Raw genomic sequence first — 20,831 nt, 5'->3', positions numbered from 1 at the left:
CAGTGCTTGCTGGGAGTCGTAGTTGCGGGCCGCCCTCTGGAGAAAAAGGTAGGCGCGTGCTGAGTCACGTGGCGGGCCGCGAGGGCCGCCGGGATGTGTAGTCCGCAGGAGCCCAGCATGATGGCGGTCGGTGTGAGGATGGCGACCCGCAGCCGGAGCTGCGCGCGGGGCGCCGGGTCGCGTGGGGGCGGGGAGGAGGCTGTGCCGCTCCGGAGGGGAGAGGCGGCTGCAGGTAGCGCGGCACCCGGGCCGAGGCAGGGGAGAAGAGGCGGGGGAAGGGGCGTGCAGGGTCTGGAGGCTGCAGACTGAGGTCCGGGGCCGCCGCCGAGGGCTCCGAGCCACGCGGGCCGGTGCCCGGCAGCAGCGAACGAGCTCCCAGACCCACGAGTGGCCCTGCGCCCCGCCTTGCGCCGTGTTCCCAGGACACAAGGGAAGGGGTGCGCAGGGGCTGGGTTTTGGGCGCCCCCACTTCCGTACCCTTGCCCTGAGCGGGAAAGTTTTTGGTTCCCACCAGTGTGCCGTGAGATAGGCTGCTCTGTGCCAGGTCGTCTGTGGGGCAGCCCTGCCTTGTGTTTGTAGTTACTTTCCTCTTACAGACTAGCGTTGAGAACATCCCAGAAGTCCTTCCTTTCCTGTTAGAGAGAAAATAGGAAAGGGGGTGGTGCCACAGCATACAAGATTTAGCGATAGATTGCTAATTGAGAGACTGAAAGTTTAAATCCTCTCAGAGACACCTTGGAAGAAAGACCTGGCGATCTACTTCTAAAGGGGAAAAATATCAGCCATTGAAAATGCTGTGGAACACAGTTAGTCTCTGACATGCATGGGGTCGCCATGTGGGAATCGATTTGATGACAGTTAATACTGGTACTAGTGTGCCAAGTGGGATTCTAGGCAATGGGGACTGGGTATTTGTTGAGCTAGGACTTGGGTAGGATGGGCCTGAACGGGATTTCCCAGCGGTAGTGCTGGCAAGGAGACCTACCGGGACAGAAGCGTGATGGGAGGAACTGGGGCAGAGGGGACGGCAGGTAATGACAGCCAGGTTGGCAGGAGCTTGGACCAGGATAGAATGTGGACTTCATACGGAGTACACAAGGAAGCCAATGAGTTTCCAACAGGGCAGCGAGACAACCTGGTCTGGGTCTTAGAAAGTCCCATCTAATACAGTATAGCAGATTGGGGCCACCGTGATGGAGGTTGTTACTAGGGTCTCGTGCTGTGTGGAGTTTGTCCGGTGGGCAGCAGCGTAAGGAAGGCTGGCACGCCCAGGGCACGTGCTACAGAGAACGAGGTATTCCCGGTGTATAGTGAGCGACAGCAGCAACTGAACGAATGAGGGAGGGGCGAGATAGCAGGTAGGCAGCACCCACACCCGGCGCTTACCTGTGGCCCTGGCTGAGGAGACCAAGGGGCAATTTTTGCAGAAGGAAGGCAAAGCCACTGCCCTGTGAAGCGCCAGCGAAAGGCACAGAGACTGTGCGTGGCCTACGAGGCTGCAGACGGTGATGGTGAGGAAGGCAAGGGGGCTGAGCCACTCCAGGCGCCAGGCTGGGAGCCCCAGGATTGGCGGCGGCAGCTGGCGAACATCCGCACCATGAGGAGCAGGAAGGATGCGCCTGTGGACCAGCTGGGCGCCGAGCACTGCTACGACCCCAGTGCGCCCCCGAAGGTGGGCAGGGGCCCTGCCTGCCTGGTGACCCGTCTCCCAACCAGACACATGCTTCCTCTCAGGCCTCTGGCTGAGCACAGCCTGAAACCTGGAAGCCCTTGCTGGCACCCTCCCTGCAGGCACATCTGGTACCCAGAGCACTGGGTGGCATCACCTGCTTCATTTGACGCTGCCCAACAGTTTGGGGTGTCTGTGGTTCAGAGACCCGTACCTTCCTTTAATCCAGGCACAGTGCTGCACGTCAGAGCATTCACGAATGTTTGCTGAGCCGCACTGGGTCCTTAGATGAACCTGGATTCTAATCCCAGCTCTGCTGCTGGGTGACTTGGCTGTATTAGAGACAAGACTCAATTTGCTTGTCTGTAAAACAGGCGTGATGATTTTTCGCAAAACAATGACAGTAACGATAGCCAGTGGCTGCAGAGTGCTGATGGTGTGTCGAGTACGATTCTAAATACCGTGATGACTCGTTTAGGTCATGCAGTGACCCTGTGGGGCAAGGTACTGTTACTGTCCCCATGTTCACAAGGAACAAAACAGGCCCCACTGGGCAGGAGGCACATGCCCCGTACCCTGCCCAGCGTAACAAGTAGAGGTAGATGAAGGGCTGGGCAGGGCCCGCTGCCCCCCTAACCCCTGGCTGTCTCTACGCAGGTGCGGAGGTACCAGGTGCTGGTCTCGCTGATGCTGTCCAGCCAGACCAAGGACCAGGTGACGGCAGGGGCCATGCAGCGGCTGCGGGCGCGGGGCCTGACGGTAGACAGCGTCCTACAGATGGACGACAGCACACTGGGTGCACTCATCCACCCCGTAGGCTTCTGGAGGGTGAGCCCAGCCTGGGGTGATGGTGGGGGGCACAGCCTGGCCACGGCTGGGGGTGCAGGAGGCCAGAGCCCCACCCCCACCCCACTGACCAGACCACGGGGACCAGCTGGGAGCTCCTCGGCTTTTCCTGTTTGTACCCCCCTTCCTTCCTCCTCGTCCTCACCCAGCCCTTCCCTTCCGCACTGGCCGTCCACCCCATTTTCCCTTTGTTTATTCCAAGGCTCCCCGGAGTGCGTCACCCCTCCTCAGGAGCCCCGTGCCCTTTAGGAGCCCCAGCATGTCTGCTCCCCACACCCACCGGGACACGGGGTCGGGGGTGGGCGGGTCAGCTGAAGGTGGCTCAGTGGGTGGAGCTGCTTCCTCCTGGCACTGGCGTGGGCCGCCGTTCATCAGATGGGTTTTAAATAGACCTCGGGATCGGCACAGGATGGGACCCGCCCAGCGGGCCTGGCAGCTGGCGGGGGAGCCCCAGGTCCAGCCTTCCTTCCTGCAGGCCCGGGTGCTGTGGAGCCAGGCTCCTGGGGCTGCTGGCCTGGCCTGACCACTGGGCACAATGGCTGGCAGGGTGGCCCAGGTGGGTGGGAGGCAGGGAGCCAGGCCCACCCTGAGCTCTCTCACCTCCCTACTGCCCTTGGTGTGTTCCCACCTTCTGGGAGCGGTGAACAGGTGCCTCTTCACATGCCCTGGGCAGGTGACAGGTAGCTTTAGGCACCCGTGGGTCCCCCAGGCCTTGTCTGCCATGTCGGGCTACACTCCCACCCCAGGACTGACATCCCTGTTTTGCAGAGCAAGGTGAAGTACATCAAGCAGACTAGTGCCATTCTGCAGCAGTGCTACGGCGGGGACATCCCCTCCTCTGTGGCAGAGCTGGTGGCCCTGCCGGGCGTTGGGCCCAAGATGGCGCACTTGGCTATGGCCGTGGCCTGGGGCACCGTGTCGGGCATCGGTGAGTGGCACACAGCCCCGGGGAGGGAGGGAGGGGCCACTCCCGGCCTGCTGGCTGCCGTTGGGGTTCCCCTGTTCTTGGGACCCGTGACTGAGCCCAAAGGGCCAGAAAAGGGTTCCCAGCGCTGAGCTAGGCTTCCACCATCCAGACACGGTTTTAACGGACAGAGTTCATGTCTATTTAGTACCTACTGTATGTTGGGCTCGGGGGAGTTCTCAGGGACAGACTTGGGGTTTGTGCTGCAGGTGGGGAGACAGTGGGGGGCATGTGGACACTGTCGGGCCTGATCTGGGGGCCCTCCTTGAGGAGACAGCGTAGTTGCCAGCTGCAGGGTGAGGAGGAGCTGGCCAGGCATGAGGAGGAAATGCACTCCAGGCAGGAAGAACGGTGCCCGCAAAGGTGTGAGGCAGGAGGGCGGGCTGGGAGCATGAGGCAAGAGCAGACTGAGTGGAGTGGGGGGTGCAGGCTGGACAGAGGAAGGGCCCAGGCCATGCTTGAGGGGCCCCACTGGCCCTCCCTGGAATTCTTTGCCCAGGCTTGGGGGACACTTCCAGGCAGCGGAGGCCCCGTGCCCACGGGTGAAGGCAGACACTTGCACACCCAGGAGCAGGGCCCAGCCAGCCCCCCGATACTCTTCTGGGACCCCAGCCAAGTGGGTGGGAGCCCCCCAGTTCTGTGGCTCAGCAGGCCTGGGAGGCTGAGGCAGCATTGGGGTGGGGGCCACCTTCCCCACACTGCCTGGCGGCGAGGGGCAGTGAGGGGCTGAGGGCTTTTGTTGTATTCTGTTAGCTACCCAGTGATGCAGGGGGGTGGGAGGGTAGCACCCTTGGGGACTGGAGCCCAGTGGGAGGTGGGTGGAGCTCTCCCTGTACCCCTCTGCACCCGCCTACCAGATTCTCAGCAGACACTTGAGCTTATCTGGGCGCTGTCCTCATTCACCCACGTCCCAACGAGTGTTGCTTTGTGGTTGGACAGGTTTGTGGGGGCAGGGTCCTTGCCCATGCTGGGTGGAGGCATGGCCGTTAGGAGAGTTGAAATGCTACCCTGTCTGGCTGGGTTTGTGGGCTGACCTCCCACAGGGGGACCCTGGGGGTCAGCCCTGCCTCCCTGGGGGTTCCTCGTGAGGAGCCCTCATTAGGAAGCCAGAGCGCTGGAGTCCTGGAGCCCATCTTAGCTCTGCCCCTTCCCAGCTGGGTGGCCTCGAGCAAGACACCAGGCCTCTCCAGGCTTGGGCCAAAAGGCAGCAGGTGAAAGTTGCCCTCATCACTGCTGAATGGGGGAGCCCCCCCCGCCCGCCCCAGGGTGGCCCACCGAGTTCACACAGTGCAGCTCACATGATGACAGCCCTGCCCCCGCCAACTAAGCCTCCAGGGGTCTTCCCACCCCAGCCTCCTGACAGAGTTGTCACCACCATGGCACAAAGTGGGGAGCTGCCTGTGGCCCAGGGACACAACGTTAGCTTGCATGCTTCTTAGTTCCCGTGCTCCGTCAGCACCCCAGTCAGCACCCCCGGGGGCCCTCTCTGCGTAGAGAGGGGCGGGTCTTTTCTGGGCTGTTTGCAGTGGGGGAAGGGAGCCGGTGCTAGGGATTCGCTTTCTCTTTGGCAAACGTGGAGGCAGAGGTGGTGGCGGGCCGGGATTTCAGCTAGCTGGGGTTGCCAGGGCCGTGGGGAAGGAGCCCCAGTGAGTGGGCACCCAAGCCAAGCTGGCGTGGCCAGCAACAGGATCAGGGGGAGTGGTCCAGGTGGACAACAGCCACAGCTGGCCCAGCCACACTGCCTACTCTGTTCCCGATGGCTGCGGTGGAGGGTTCCAGCGGGTGGGCAGTGACCTCATCATGGCCCACTGGGCTGAGCCGCTGTCTCCCGGGCCCTGTGCCCACGGGCAGTGCCTGGCCCTGGAGGGGCCTCAGGAGATGGGGCAGAGAGCAGCAGGCAAGGGTGCCCAGACCCAGGGCTTGTTCCCAGGGAACTGAGGGCAGATGCGGGCGTTAGAGCTCTCCCTTCCTGGTGCTGATGCTGGGCCTCAGTGTCCACATCTATAAACACTGTGTGGACTTTTCATAAGGGCATAAGTGACAAAGAAGCGAGGCCCCAGCATGGGGTCTGGCACCTAGCGAGTGCGTGACCCTAGTTAGCTGTCCCTGGTGGCAGGGAGAGCCCAGAGCAGGGACACCCTACCAGTTGGCACCTCGTGGGCATGGGCCAGCAGGAGCCGAGACCTCCAGGCTCCCTGGGATGATGGCTGGACCCTAACCCAGGGTCAGGTGCTTCTGGCTCTGACCCTGCCTGGCAGCAGCAGGTCACCAGTTCCTCAAGGGAGGGAGACCGGGCAGACCGTGCAGCCACTGCCAGGCCTATGCAGCTCTGTTCCCTGTGGCAGTCCCCCAGAAGTGTGATTTCATTGCCATTGGGAGGACACGTCCCTTCCCCAGGTCAGGTGGGGGCCCCTCGTCACCCCAGACACCCCTGCCCAGCAGATATTCTGGGCACCCACAGGGGACCCTGGAGTCACGCTCGGGAAACAGGTCCTGCCCGCTAGTTCCCTGGCTTTGGTCAGTGGCCAGGAGAGAAGAACTGGGGCTGCAGGGAAACGCTGGCTGGGGCGTCCCCAGAGGACGGGCGGCAGCCTCTGCAGAGAGTAGTTGTGCCACAACCTGAAGGAAGGAGTGGCCCAGGCAGAGGGGACGGGACCACACAGGCTCGGGACGGGATGGCACAGGCTTGGGACGACACAGGCTCGGGACAGAGGTGACTGCACGGGATGAGGGGACGGGACCACACGGGCTGATGGGGACAGAGGGGACCACACGGGCTGAGGGGACGGGACCACACGGGCTGATGGGGACAGAGTGGACCGCACGGTCTGAGGGGACGGGACCACATGGGCTGATGGGGACAGAGTGGACCGCACGGGCTGATGGGGACAGAGGGGACCGCACGGGCTGATGGGGACAGAGGGGACCGCACGGGCTGAGGGGACAGGACCACATGGGCTGATGGGGATGGGACCACACGGGCTGAGGGGACGGGACCACACGGGCTGATGGGGACAGAGTGGACCGCACGGGCTGAGGGGACGGGACCACACGGGCTGATGGGGACGGGACCACACGGGCTGATGGGGACAGAGTGGACCGCACGGGCTGAGGGGACGGGACCACACGGGCTGATGGGGACGGGACCACACGGGCTGATGGGGACAGAGTGGACCGCACGGGCTGAGGGGACGGGACCACATGGGCTGATGGGGGGAGAGTGGACCGCACGGGCTGAGGGGACGGGACCACACGGGCTGATGGGGACAGAGTGGACCGCACGGGCTGAGGGGACGGGACCGCACGGGCTGAGGGGACGGGACCGCACAGGCTGAGGGGACGGGACCACACGGGCTGATGGGGACAGGGGACTGCATGGGCTGAGGGGACAGGGGATGGGACTGCACGAGCTGAGGGGACGGGGGACCACACGGGCTGAGAGGACAGAGGGGACGGGAATGGCATGGGTGGAGGGAACAGCACAGGTAGAGAGGACTGCATGGACGAAGGCTGGGAGTGGGGGCTCTGGGCTTAGCCTCCCACAGAGCAAGGTGGATATGGTGGGCAGAGCTGGCCCTTGTCACCTGCCCTGTCCATCTCCACACAGCGGTGGACACGCATGTGCACAGAATCGCCAACCGGCTCAGGTGGACCAGGAAGCAGACGAAAGCCCCGGAGCAGACCCGTGCCGCCCTGGAGGAGTGGCTGCCCAGGTGTGTCAGGGTGTGCCAAGGGCAGAAGGCAGAGGTCGGGGCCTGCCCCCTTGGTGGTGACCCCAACTCTGACCCCAACTCTGACCCCACAGGGAGTTGTGGGGTGAGATCAACACACTGCTGGTGGGCTTCGGCCAGCAAACCTGCCTGCCCCTCCACCCACGCTGTCAGACCTGCCTCAACCAGGCACTGTGTCCCGCTGCCCAGGGCCTCTGAGGGCCCAGGGGGCTGGGCCGGCAGGCGGGAATGCCGGCTTCGGCTGCGTGTATTACGTGCCTTTCCCTGAGAGCGGCCGTTTGTTTGATAAAGGCGTGGAGTGTTTATTGGGCCCTGGCTGGTTTCTGCCCCTGGGGTGTGAGGGGTGGGGGTGGCCGGCAGCATCTGTGTGTGTTTGTGCGTGTGCGTCTGTGTGCCTGCGTATGTGTGAGCTGTGTGTGCTGTGTCTGTGTACATGTGAAGTGGGTGTGTGTGTCTGTACATATGTTTGCAGGTATCTGTGTGTGTGAGCTGTGTATACGTCTGTGCTTACTTGTGTGCATCTGTGTGTGTGTGAGCTGTGTGTACGTGTCTGTGCGTGTACTTGTATGCATCTGTGTGTGTAAGCTATGTATGCATCTACGTGTGCTGGTGGGCTGCACGTCTGTGCCTGTATGAGCCATGTGTGCACAGAGGTGTGCGTGCGCAGGGGCATGCGTGTGCCGTGCTCCTGCGTGTCTGGAACGGGTTGCCCGGGAGGCTGGATCTGGACGTGACAACCTCGGCTGTGCGCTGGGGGAGGAGGGAGGAAGTTGTGAAAGCAGCTGCAGCCAGCTGCCGGGAAGTCTTCCCTGGCGCTGCCTCGCAGGCTGGCTGGGACCTGGACACGCACCCTGCCCCCTCATTCTGTGGGCCCCGCAGGCGCAGGCCCAGACACCACCCGCTCCTGAACTTGTGCACTGGAGCCCACCTTTGCCAGGAGCCCCACCCCGTGTTTACACAGCCACCTGGACTGGTGGCAAAAGGACACCAGCTGGGCGCCGCCAGCCCAAGGCCTGGCTTACGTGTCCCTGCTGGAGGTGGCAGGCCAGAGGGGGCAGGGGTAGCCCCTGGGGGTTCTGGTGGCCCAGAGGCTCCCTAGGGGAGGCAAGGACACCAGAGTGAGCCAGATGGGGCGGAGAGGTGTGGGGCCCAGGTGTGGCTAGACTCCAAACGGGCAGGGGGAGAGGGGAGGGGAGCCAAGGGGAGGAGACCTGGCGGCCGGCGGACCAGATGGACGCAGAAGAGGAGGGCCGCCCGCCCAGACGACAGCCCACCTGGGGGCCCCTAGAGTGGCCTGGTTGCTCCCACCCCCACCCCCAACCGAGGGAGGCCTCAGAAAAGACGGGCTGGGTTCAAGGCGAGGCCTGTTTATTCCCGAGGCGCGCGCATGCGCTATGGCTTACGAGGCTGACAGCGATGTCGGTCATGGGTTGGTCATTGGGTCAGGCGCAGCAAGAAGAGGCAAAGGCGCCACGGTGCCTGGCCGCGACGGGGCCTTCCTGGGCCAGGCTCCTGGGCCGGGGGCTGCGCACAGGGCGAGGGGCCTGTCCAGAGGCTGCTCTCCATGGGGCGCAGGGCCTCCATCCTTGGGCCCCTTGGAGACCCCCCCCCGGGGCAGCACAGGGGTCACCGGGCAGGGGGCTAGGGGACAGCTCCCAGAGCCCCAGCGGCCTCCCCAGAGCCCCCAGAGGACAGCTTGGGCACCCACCACGCTCTGTCTCCGGAAGAGCCTGTGATTCCCTGCTGCTGAGGAGCTGGGGAGGAAACAGTTTGCAGAGAAAGGCTTGCTTTATTGCAGTTATTTAGAGAGAGTCCCAGAGGGGGCGGGGAGGGGGCTCTCGTATTAAGTAGAAACATGTGTAGAGCTGGAGATCTTTTTTTTTTTTTCGAAAAAAAGCAAAAACAAATTCCTTTAAATCAGCAGGCGTGGGGCCGAGCAGCAAGGCCCTGGCCTCATGACACGGGCACTCGCCCGGTCCCCTCTGCTCTCCTCCCCACCCCGTCTCTGTCTGTCTGTCTCTCGGTCTCTGCCCCCCTCGCTCTCTGTCTCTCTCTGTCTCTCCGTCTCTCTCCCCCTCACTCTCTGTGTCTCCGTCTCTCCCCCCCTCGCTCTCTGTCTCTCTGTCTGTCTCTCCGTCTCTCCCCCTCTCGCTCTCTGTCTCTCACCGTCTTGCTGTAACATGGTCCCAGCACCCAGGTGGGCGGGACAGGGACCCACTGGCTGGTTTCTTAGTGGCAGCGGGACCACCATGGCTTCCAGGGTGGGGGTGCCCCTCCAGCCCACTGAGGCTTGGGGAGTGTAGGGCTGGCCCGGGAGCCCCAAGGTCCGTGTGGGAGGGAGGCCGGGCCGGCGCGCAGGCAGGGCTCAGAAGTTGCTGAAGATCTCCCGCTTCCGGTTCCAGTCCATCTGCGGTGCCCGTTTGTTGACCCGCGTGGCCCGTGCCTTCTCCTTGGCCTCAGCTGCCGTGGGGCTCAGGTGGAGGCCACTCTCCTGGAAGGGGTCTCGCTTCCAGGTGCTGCCATCCTGGGGGTGGGGTAGGCAGGGAGGCAGGGTGAGCCCTGCACGCAGAGCCCAGGCCACCTCACCTGGCCCAACCGGTGACCCTCCCCCACTGGTGGGGCTGAGGGCCCAGGAGGGCTTCCTGGAGGCGGTAGCCCTGCTGCCCAGGCTGACATCAGCACAGATGCCCATCCCCACGACCTCTGGCTCAGTGTGTGAGGACAGCAGCGGGGGGTGAACAGGACCTGCTTACCTCCGCGTCCTTGTCGGAGCCTGGCAGGTCGCTTCGAGAGGAGCACGCTGAGCCGCCATTGAGCTGGGAAACCAAGGGCAAGTGGTGGCTTCAGGGGCCCCGCCAGGGAGCTACTGGTGCACACACACACACGCATACAGGAGCTGCACGCGTGTCTCCAGGTGGGGGGCCTGGAGCCCCCACTCCCCTCAGTGCCTGGCCTGGGCAGCATCCCAGCAGCAGCAGTGGACAAGCCTGGAAGCCTCTGCCCTGGCAGCTCCCAGGCGGCACGGGTCACCCACCCCTGCAGCAAGGCAGGGCAGGCTTCCCCAGGAGGACAACCTGGGGTGACTCCTGGTTGCTGCAGCAGGGACAGCATAGCCATACCCTAGTGCCCAGTGTCAGGCTGAGGTCTCGAGGGCGTCACAGCTGGGAGTGACAGGCCAGATTTGGCATCTCATGCCCCCGCCTACTCAACCATGCCCACCTCCCAAGACAGGGCTCTCCAGGGGGACTTGTCAGGTCTGAGGACTCCAGAGGTGCCCTTGGGACCTGCTGGGGCCCACCTTCTCACCTGGGCGGGGCTGGTCCCGTTGGAGATGGGGGATGGCAGCGGACCTGCAGGGAACAGTGTGTCAGTGCCACCCAGCCCCACCCCACCCCCCACCATGCCCCAGCCCCCGCCACGCCCACCTTGCACGTGCTCCTCGGTAGGTGTGACCCGCAGCCGCTTGAAGTGTTCGTCGGTCTCGGGGTCCACCACGAGCAGCCGGGCCTCGTCCTCGCACGCCTTGATGCGGGCCACGACCTCAGCGTGACGCAGCCCCTCCACGTTCTGCCCGTTCACCTGCCCCCGGTGCAGCATCAGCACTGCCCACGGTGGCCCCGCGGCCCCCCACGCCGCCCAGCCAGCTGTGCTATCAAATATTCATAGAGCCACCACCAGCCGCAGCGGACAGGAGTGCCAGCTCAGGTTCCCCTGCGCTCCCTCCTCCCCGCGAGGACCCGGGTCTGGACACGCATGGGGGGCCTTGACACTGACACACACGGAACCACGCAGGCACAGACACAGGGACGTGGACACGGACGGGGACACACAGGCATGGACACCTACGGGGGGCCTTGACACCGAAAGACACGGGGGCCTTGGCACTGATGCGGAGACATGCAGGCCCAGATACACACACAGGGACGTGGACAGACAGGGACACGCACGCATTGTAATCTATGTGACACCTTAACACCAACACATACGGGGACGTGCAGGTAAAGACATGTATGGGGCATCCACGGGCACAGACACGGGAGCCCCCCAAAGCCACAGGTGACGGGGTACCTCGATGAGCCGGTCCTGGGCACGGAGGCCAGAGTGGGCAGCTGGTGAGCAGGGGTCCACGGAGCGGATATACTGGCCAGGCCGGGACTTGTCACTGTGCAGGTTGAACCCGTAGCCCTGGGGGCCCTTCCTCATGTGACAGAGCCGCGGACGCAGCTCCCTGGGGGGCCCATTCACATCCTGCCGGTGCCACGGGACCTGGGGTCAGCGCGGGTCCCGGTCTCCAGCTCAGGCCCCCCCACGCTCACCAGCGGGAAGCTGCTGCCCCCAAACTGTGGGCCCGGCTCTATGTCCAGAAACACCCTAGAATAGGGACTGTCCCCCTCACACAAGTTCAAGGACAAGCCCGGGCAGGGTCGTGGGGCAAATCGAAGCCAGGTGAGCGGCCGCTCGTCCAGGTCCCTGATGGCTGTCCCCCTAGGCCAGCCTATGTCCCCACATGCCCCTCCCTGGGCGCGCAGCTGGACGCGTCCTAGGCCCACAGTTCTGTTTTCTCTCCTGAGGGCCTCCGTGGGGCTGGCGGCAGTAGAGCTGTGTTTGCTTTCACATTCCAGCAGGAAATGGAGCCGCCCCCAACCCCACCAGGGCCGGGAAAGAAGGGGATGAACGGGGAGGGGGGTCTGGAGCAGAGTGAGGGCCACAGAGCTGGGCCTGCCCTCCCCGGCCTCACTTGATTTACCTCTGGCATCTTGCAGTACGGCTCTGGGCTCGGGGGCCGTGCAGGCAGGGCCAAGCCCGAGGACCCCCACCAGCCCGGTGCGGCAGTGACCGCCGTGCTGAGTGGCCAGCAGCCGCTGCGCTCAATTAAACATGGCCGGCAGCTGGGGCGGGCGAGCGGGCAGCGGGCAGCTCGGGTTTCCGGGGAGCACTCAGGGCCTCGAGGTGTGTGGAGGTGAGAGCATGCTGGGCAGGGCGTGCTCGCGGGGACCCTCCCTTCCCTCCCCTCTCACTCCACCAGGGAGCTTCCCTGAGTGTTGCTGGGGGCCCACAGGCCAGGCTGGGGCTGGGGGCCGCACTGGGGCCCCTCAAACCTCGGGGAAGGTCTCTAGGCCTCGGGCACCAGTGCCCCCGGAGCCCAGGCCACCCCTCACCTGCCCACGGCCAGCCCTGCGGGCTCCTTCCAAACCCCTCATCTGCCGGGAGCTCTTGCACCTCCTGCCAGTGGCCTGAGCCTAGGTGGACAAAGGACCTGGGCTCTGGGCCTCCCTTCCCGTCCATCTGGAAGATGCTCTTCCTGCCCAGCACAGGCCCCACCTCCAGGACCCCTACACCTAGCTAGACCCCTCCTCTGGAAGTTTCCTGCTAAGCCTGAGCCCCTTGCGTGGCTACCCATCCAGCCCCATGATAGCAGGAACTCCAGGGGGCAGGGACCAGACCACTGCTGTCAGCCCCCCAGGGGGCTCAGCTGGGAAACATGGGCTGAAATGGGGGGCACAAGACCCCCAAGATGTGTGGGCCCCGATGCATTGACTTGGCCCCTCTCCCAGATATACCATGAGGTACAGGTTGCAGCTTTGAGGCAGGGACCGACACCCCACCATGGAGATGCCTCTCGAGTATACACCATGGAGGCAGTGCTCGTGAAGGTGGCTGGGGAGGGCCGTCCTCAAGGGAGAGAGGAAGGACAGACAGGAGTCAGGAGTGGAGGCTGGAAGCATGGCGAAACAGGGCCTGGCACACGGACACAAGCCCAGGATGCAAAAGCATATCATGTGGCCACAGTAACACGGACATCAGAACACAGCACTCAAACACGCCACACGGACAGTCATGCACGCCACCCGTGGGCCACCCCCCAGCCTCTTCCCGTGCCCTTGGCCCTGGCCTCCAGGGCTGAGGCCCCCAAATAGGAAACAGGATTCGGGGGGGGGGGTCATCCGGGGCCACGAGGCCACTGCCCATCAGTGCTATGACAAGTCCTGCAGTGGACTACAGGGTCCCTGGGGCCACGTAGTCAGGCTCTTGAGGCCATGCTGGCCACCCTGCTGCCTCAGCCCACCTCAGCATACAAGCCAGGAAATTTCTCCTGAAGTCTAGCCTAAATTCCTCCCATTATGAGCAGATTCAAGGGCACCAAACTTGGCCCTAGACCCTCAAGTGGAGGGCTGCAGTGGGGCGGGGGGTGGGGTGCCGGCTGCGTGGCGTCGGGGCAGGGTGGGCAGGTAGGCCCAGCAAGCGGTGGCAGGCGGGTGGCGGGAGGGGGCCACAGGGGGGGCGGGTGCATTGCTGACATTCCTTTCTGGTCCCTGGCTCAGCTCACTTCCTGCAGCCCGCGGCCAGGCCCTCAGCTCCCACGGCTCCTAGCCGCCAGCCCCAGAGTTGGGCGAGCCTGGCCTCCCAGCCAGGCCTGCGATCGGACAAAGAAGCTGGTATGGGGGTGCCTAGGAGCCAGGCTGGGCGCCCTCAGAGGGTGACGCACTGGCCCGGCAGAGAAAGGGCCCATTGTTGCTCAAGGTTCAGCTGGCTTGCACCAGGGTCCCCAGAGTCCCCTCTCCCTACCCTGAGGGCTTCTGGGTCTGGCCCACCCCGCCCCACCCGTCCTGACCTGCATGAGCCCCCAAGGCGGGCTCCGCGGAGGGGCTCCTGAGGCCGGGGCGGGAGGTATGGTGGCCCTGGAGCGAGCCATGGCAGCGACACACGAGTGGCAGTGGGCGTCCTGCTAGGGTGGCTTGAGCTCTCCGGCCAGCCCAGACTGCCACCCGCTTATCTACCTCTCACTGTATCCCAGGGTCCCTGGGGATGGGTGGGGGCCTGGGGGCTGAGTCACCTTGGGGAGCAGGGTGGTGACAGAGCCCCCCGCCCCTCTCAGGCTCCAGCCCGGCGCCCCCCGCCCAGCTGGGTTTCCGCCCCAAGAAAGGAAGGAAGGAAGCCGCTGGAGGCCCAGCCCTGCTCCCAGGACCCAGGGCTGGGGGACAGGGAGGCCAGGGAGGGGACCCTCAGGGGACAGAAGACCATCCGCTGCAGCCTCGGGAAGCCCCGTGTTCGGCACGCTGGGGGGCCCGGGCTGTGCGGGCCAGGTGGGGGCAGGGCAGCGGGGACCCCAGCCGCCAGCTCACCCCAGGCCCACCAGGGCAGGGAGAGGGGACTCTGGGGACCCTGTACCACACATGTCCCAGACGACTGTCATGCCACACTAACTCTCAGCCCCCAGGGCCTCCAGAACGCAGGCGGGGAGATGGGCTGGGGTAGGGGGTGGGGCCCCGTGTCAGGCACCACCCATGCATGGCCCTGGCACCAATACCTGCCCCATCTCTGTTTTGGGGGCTGTTCCCTGTTGTCACCATCAGCATCAGCTGCAATGCAGCTGCAGCCACCCCCGGCCCGCCCGGCTGAGTCACCAATGACGGACGGGGCTGGCCTCCTCCATGTCCTCCAGGCCCTACCTCCCCCAGCCCAGCCCCAGGGACAGGAGGAAACCGAGGCTCAGGGAGGGCAAGAGGGGCCACAGGGAACCCAAGGACGGCCCCTCCATCACTCACCTAAGCAAAACCACACACACGGCTCTGACTCTCCTGCCACACTAGACGGCCCCGTTAGCACACACGCCTTGGGAAGCACTGCCCTCTGGGCTCCCTGGCAGCCAGGGCTGCACCAGCCTGAGGGGCGGCATCTGAACCCGACTGTAGGAGTGAGATGGGTCCCTCCACTCCAGTGCCGCGAGCTCAGGTCCGGGTGGGCCGGGACGGAGGAGGCCCTGGCCCTCGGGTGCCGCCGCGACAGGAGGGTCCCCGCTCCCAGGCAGCCCCATCCAGGGGCACCCCTCCACCTGCCAGTCGCGCCTTCCTTTGTTCCTCTATACACCCAGAGGAAGCCCCCTCCTGTGCTTCCTGCAGCCCCCAGAGCCTGAAATAGCAGGGAGGGGGAGACCCCACCCAAGGACAAGGTGCTGGGCCACTCCACCCTGCAGATAAGGTCTCAGGGTGGATTTTTCCACAGGAAGGTGAACCAGCCATTTGTCTAAATCAATGGACAAAACGTCTTGAGGGGGGAGTTTCCTCTGTGAGGGGGAGGGAGGCGCCAACCCTCAGCCGGGGGAGGGACACTGGGACCAGCCTGCTTCCTACCATCCCAGCCCCGCCGCCCTGGGGCTCCCTCTGAGATCCCGAATCTGACCCTACCGCTCCTACTCACGACAAAGTCTGGGCTCCTGGGCTGACACCCGGCCCTGACCACCCTCCCACCCTCCAGCTCGGAATCTCATCCCAAGTGCTCCGTGCCCAGGCCGGCCACGCACGGGAACGCCGTTTCCCTCCGAGCCAGGCCCCCTAGGCCCAGCTCGAGGGCACAGCAGTAAAGGCCTCCCCCGCCACCCATCATCATGGCAGGGTGGGGGGCAGCATTTTAAGAAAGACAGGACATCAAGGTCCCTTCTGCGCCCAGCAGACTCCAGATCCCCTGGAACTTCAGATGGGACACCTCCACCACCCCAAGGCCTGTTTTATCAAAGTGGTATCTGGGGAACCCTTGTGCCTGAATCACCTAAAGGAGTCTGTTTAAAATGGGGGGGACCATGAGAGATGATGACATCTGAGCTTCCAGGTGGACAGAAGGACAGCCTCAGTGCTTCCTCCTGGCTGCCAGGTGCACGCCCCGGTGGGTGCATGCCCAGGTGGGTGCACGCCCAGGTGGGCCACCTCCCAGGTCTCGAACACCCCCTTATTCTTTTCCAGGTCTCCTGGCCTAGAGGGGGGCAGGGAGAAGGGGAATGCTACCCTGGAGGGGCCCCAAGAAACAGCAGGTGGGAGCGCCAGGCCCCCCCAACCTGTCCAGCCCCCGACCTTTTATCTAGAAAGTGGGGGTAGGCTCACCCTAGAAGCTTCCTGCCAGGCCCCACCAGGCCCCAGCACATGGGGGGCAGCAAGGTTGCACGGGACAGAGGGAGCCAGTGCACATGCAGCTGACCTGACCCCAACCCCTGACCCTAGTCACCCCTGCACCTCAGCCCCAGCCTCTGCAGGTCCCCGCACTGAGCCCCCAGCTTGGAATGCCTCCTCAGCTCCCCCCAACCACAGCACTGCCCGGGGGCATGGGTCCAGGCCCCTCCAAGGCCTTCACAGCACATGAAGACTTCACAGACACAGGGACAGAGCCACGGACAAACAGACAGACAGACACTCGTCACAGGCACAGAGCTGGGCACACTCAGTCCTGGAACGTCCCAGCAACTCTTCCCAGGGTTTCTGGCCACGAGGCTGGCAGGGGGTGGGCGGTGTCAGTGACCCCTCCCTGGGCCAGGTGGCTCTGAGTGAGTGAACACAGGGGGACGGGGGGACAGTGCCACGGGGGCCAGCTTAGAACACAGGCAGAGGGCAGACAGTGGGCCTGAGTGGCCGGGATGGAGGTCACCAGAGGAAGAGGAGGGGCCCCTAGAGGGTGAAGAGACCCGAGAGAAGACGTCAGGGGTGACCAGAGGCAGAGGGGCAGACAAGAGGCCGAGATGGACCCCGCGGGCCAAGCCCACCATACCTTCCCGCCAGCCTCGGAGCCCAGACTGCCCCCCGCGGCTGCCCAGTCCTGCTTTGGCTCCCAGGGGTCGTGGATGGGTGGCAGCCCCTGCTGGGCCATCTCTTCCGTGCAGGTGAGCTGCCGCCGGCGCAGCTCCTCGTCCGTCTCCTTGTCCACCACCAGCAGCCGCGTCTGTCCCTCCACAGCCTTGATCCTCTGCACTACCTGGGACGGGCAGGTGGGGGGTCAGCAGCCGACACCCCAGGACGGCACGTGGACAGCGGCACCACCCAGGGCTGGCCAGGCCAGCGGGCAGGCGCCGGCCAGCGGCGGTGGGCGGCTGGACCGAGAGGCCCGCGGCCCCGCCCCCCCCCCCCAGTTATAGCAGTGCCCTCCCTCCTTCTCCCAGGGCTGCCAGCACCTCGGCCCAGGCTGCAAGGGCTGCGGGGTGCTGGCAGGAGCGGACAGTCTGTCTGGGAGGGAGAGACGGTGCACGTCTGCACGTGTGTGCATGTGCGCGTGTGTGTGTACACACACGTGCATCCATCTGTCTTGGGGTCTGTCTCATAGTCTGGGTAGGTGAGAGAAAGAGGTGTCTCCTGGACCCCAGTCTGTGTGCATCTGCGCCCGTTTCTGTCCTTCCCGGCAGTGGAGGGTGGAGTTTAAGTCCCTGCCTGCCTCTGGGTCTCCGTTCACCTCCAGACCATGAACTTGGATCCATTCTTGAAGGCTGCAGAGCGGTGACAAGGTCCCCACTCCCAGCTGGGTGGGGCTCAGACACCCCACACGTCCTGGTCAGAGGGGCTCAGCCCCAGCAGGTGGAGGCAGGGAGGGGCAGATCCACCTGTGGGCCAGGTGTGGCGTCGCGGCTGCCTGTGAGCCTGTGTGCGTGCCTGTGTACGCGCCTGGGGCGTGTGGGCAGCAGGGGGAAGAAGCAGTGTCCACTCCAAAACGGGGCAGCAACTGCACTCCGACCTCACGTCCTGGGGGGAGCGGGGAGGGCCTCTCCCCCAGCTGTTGGGCAGTGTTGTCAACAGATAGGAGGGTCTGACCCAGCCCCATCTTCTCCTTCCTCTCTCCCCAGGATCTAGAGAACTGCTGGTACCCCTGGACCCACCCCCGTGTGACCCCGGTGAGTCGCTCCACACTTTGGAGCATCAGTCTCCCCGTCTGTAAAATGGGAACCATCACGACACCTACCCTGCTCTTGCACCTCCTAGGGCAGTTGGGAGGGTCCCTCATTCTGTGGGGGATGTTATTAGAGACTAGCACCCCAGGAGACCTGTGATAAGCTGGCGTTCTTGGGGCCGGGGTGGCGGCGGCTGCTAACCAGAGGCCAACCACCAGCTGTTAGCCCCCCTCCGCCCCGCAGCTTGTCAGACCAAACCCTCCGGCCTCTGACCCCAGCCTCCTTCAGCAAACAGCCTTATCGACTTGCCACTCCGGCGAAAGTCAGGACAGCAGACACATGGACAGGAAAGGGCCCTCAGGTAGAAGCAGTTCAGCTCCTGACCCAGCCCAGAACCCACTTGCTTGTCTCCAGGCCCTGGGGCTGGCCATGGGGACAGGTCATGGACTCGCAGGGACACAGAGGACCTTGAGTGGGGGTGGGGTGGCTGAACACAGCCAGCGTCTGAGGTGGGTGCCCGGGGAAGAGGGAGGCAGGCGCCCCCCAGGGACGGGAATCTGTGGAGAAGAGGCCCTACCCTCCCATGGCACCTGCAGCTGTAGGGGCAGGGTGCGGCCAGTGTCCCCCGCGGGCCAGGCAGCTCTGCGGAGGGGGCAGTGTCTCGGGACCTAAGGAATGTGCTGCTGCTGGGACTCAGACACACCTGCCAGGACACACGGGAACACTGTCTGCAGACACGCCAACAGGCACACGCAGCCGGGAGTGTGGACACAGCCCAGACACGTACACGTACCAGGAGGGTACACACCCAGCCCGGCTCACACACACACACAGATGTAGACTTGTACACACACATGCACACAGACACACCCAGCCCGGCTCACACACACACACAGATGTAGACTTGTACACACACATGCACAGACACACCCAGCCCAGCTCACACACACACACAGATGTAGACTTGTACACACACATGCACAGACACACACAGCCCAGCTCACACACACACAGATGTAGACTTGTACACACACATGCACACAGACACACACAGCCCAGCTCACACACACTCCTAAATGTAGATGTAGACTTACATGCACACATGCACACAGACCCACACACAGCAGAGCTCACACACCAGTCCAGATGTAGGCTTGTATGCACAGACACACACAGCTCAGTTCATACACACACAGCCCAGCTCACACACACCCAGATGTAAAATTGTGTGCACATGTGCACACACACACATCTCAGCTCACACATCACCCCAGATGTAGGCTTGTATGCACAGACACACACAGCCCAGTTTACACACACAGACATACAAACATATGCACACACACACGCTCGCATGCATGCACACACATATCTAGCTTAGCTCACACACACATACATACAGCCCAGCTCACACGCACCCCTAGATGTAGACTTGTATGCACACATGCACACAGACACACACACAGTACAGCTCACACACCAGTCCAGATATAGGCTTGTACGCACACACACAGCCCAGTTCACACACACACACACACGTACACACATATGCTGGCACGCACACACACGTATCCAGCCCAGCTTACACACACACACACAGCCCAGCTCACACACACCCAGATGTAAAATTGTATGCACATATGCACGCACACACATCCCAGCCCACACATCACCCCAGATGTGGGCTTGTATGCACACAGATGTGCACACAGCCCAGTTTACACACACATACAAACACTTATGCACACACACACGTTCGCATGCATGCACACACATATCCAGCCCAGCTCACACACACATATACACGGCCCAGCTCACACGCACCCCCAGATGTAGACTTGTATGCACACAAGCACACACACAGCCCAGCTCACACACCAGCCTGCACGTAGGCTTGTACGCACACAGACACACTGCCCAGTTCACATATACAGACTCGTACACACACACTCGCACACGCACACACATATCCAGCCCAGCTCACACACACACCCAGATGTAGACTTGTACGCGCACACACATACACACAGCCCAGTTCACACATACACGCACATGTACATATCCAGCCCAGCTGACACACATACACACACACAAAGATCCCAGCTCACACACATCCCCAAGTGTGCAGAAGGCACACACACATACACAGAGCTGGGCACACATACCCAGGAGTGCATACCTGCACACGTGCACACACACACAGCCCAGCATGCACACAGATACACACAGACACAATGATACAGGCACACACAAGTGTGTTCACATACGCGCTGGCCCTTACTGTGACCCCCCCCAGGTACACACACAGGCAGATGTGTGCACACACGGGTGATCCCCAGAGGGGCCAGCACACTCACACACACACCCAGCCGTGTATACACACATACTAGAGCACCCAGGGTCTCCACTTTCGGGCACTCGCAGACCCCCGCAAGGCGCACCACCCCTGCATCTTGGGCCCTGAGGCCAAAACGAATCTCCAGAGCAGCCGAGCCGCAGTGCGGGCCCCTCCCTGCCAGGATGTCCCCCCTCCCGCGCGGTGCAGGACCAGCTTCCTGGGGGGGGGGAGCTGGGAAAGAGGCGGGCGCTGCCTCCGTGGCGCGTCCCCATATCCCCCCCATGGCCCCGCAGGCCCGCGCGACCCCCTCAGGGCCCCAAGCCCGGGCCGCGCGGAGGACAGGGGCGCGCCCGGAAGGGGGCCCGGCCAGGGGCACCCACCTGGTGGTGCGTCTCGCCCTCCACGTTGACGCCGTTGACCTCGACCAGGCGGTCCCCGGCGCGGAGCGCGGCCGCCTCGGCTGGGGAGCCGGGCTCCACGCGCCGCACGAACTGCCCACGGCGGCCCTTCTCGCCATGCAGGTGGAAGCCGTAGCCCTGCTCGCCGCGTACCAGGCGGCACAGGCGCGGCCGCAGCGGCGCGAGCCCGGCCATGGCAGCGGGGACACGAGGACGCGGGGCTTGGCTCACCGCCCGCCGCCC

General features: G+C 63.9%; 2 protein-coding genes across 6 annotated transcripts; one reads left to right on the top strand and one right to left on the bottom strand.

Moving 5' to 3' along the window:
- Nucleotides 1-93: 93 nt before the first annotated feature.
- NTHL1 (nth like DNA glycosylase 1) lies at nucleotides 94-7,501 on the top strand. Of its 2 annotated transcripts, none has more exons than XM_004373172.2 (6): nucleotides 94-232; nucleotides 1,428-1,672; nucleotides 2,327-2,497; nucleotides 3,284-3,443; nucleotides 7,087-7,192; nucleotides 7,285-7,501. In XM_004373172.2, the coding sequence occupies exons 1-6, from the start codon at nucleotides 94-96 to the stop codon at nucleotides 7,406-7,408; spliced, it is 945 nt and encodes a 314-aa protein (XP_004373229.1). In that variant the 3' UTR covers nucleotides 7,409-7,501. The 2 variants fall into 2 exon arrangements, with proteins under 2 accessions (XP_004373229.1, XP_023584117.1); XM_023728349.1 differs by having other exon boundaries at nucleotides 120-232; nucleotides 1,407-1,672.
- A 1,856-nt stretch (nucleotides 7,502-9,357) lies between these two features.
- On the bottom strand, nucleotides 9,358-20,783 carry NHERF2 (NHERF family PDZ scaffold protein 2). Of its 4 annotated transcripts, none has more exons than XM_004373168.2 (7): nucleotides 20,571-20,783; nucleotides 16,745-16,948; nucleotides 11,279-11,458; nucleotides 10,636-10,789; nucleotides 10,517-10,560; nucleotides 9,964-10,026; nucleotides 9,358-9,734 (listed from the first exon to the last, which is right to left on the bottom strand). In XM_004373168.2, the coding sequence occupies exons 1-7, from the start codon at nucleotides 20,781-20,783 to the stop codon at nucleotides 9,576-9,578; spliced, it is 1,017 nt and encodes a 338-aa protein (XP_004373225.1). In that variant the 3' UTR covers nucleotides 9,358-9,575. The 4 variants fall into 4 exon arrangements, with proteins under 4 accessions (XP_004373225.1, XP_004373226.1, XP_004373227.1 ...); XM_004373169.2 differs by having other exon boundaries at nucleotides 9,358-9,701; XM_004373170.2 differs by lacking the exons at nucleotides 16,745-16,948; nucleotides 20,571-20,783 and adding an exon at nucleotides 13,824-13,904.
- Between the last annotated feature and the right edge of the window lie 48 nt (nucleotides 20,784-20,831).

This window comes from Trichechus manatus, unplaced genomic scaffold, assembly GCF_000243295.1.
Source record: "Trichechus manatus latirostris isolate Lorelei unplaced genomic scaffold, TriManLat1.0 scaffold00024, whole genome shotgun sequence".
NCBI lineage: Eukaryota > Metazoa > Chordata > Mammalia > Sirenia > Trichechidae > Trichechus > Trichechus manatus.
Note: the sequence above shows the minus strand (reverse complement) of the source record. Positions and strands in the feature narration are given on the sequence as shown.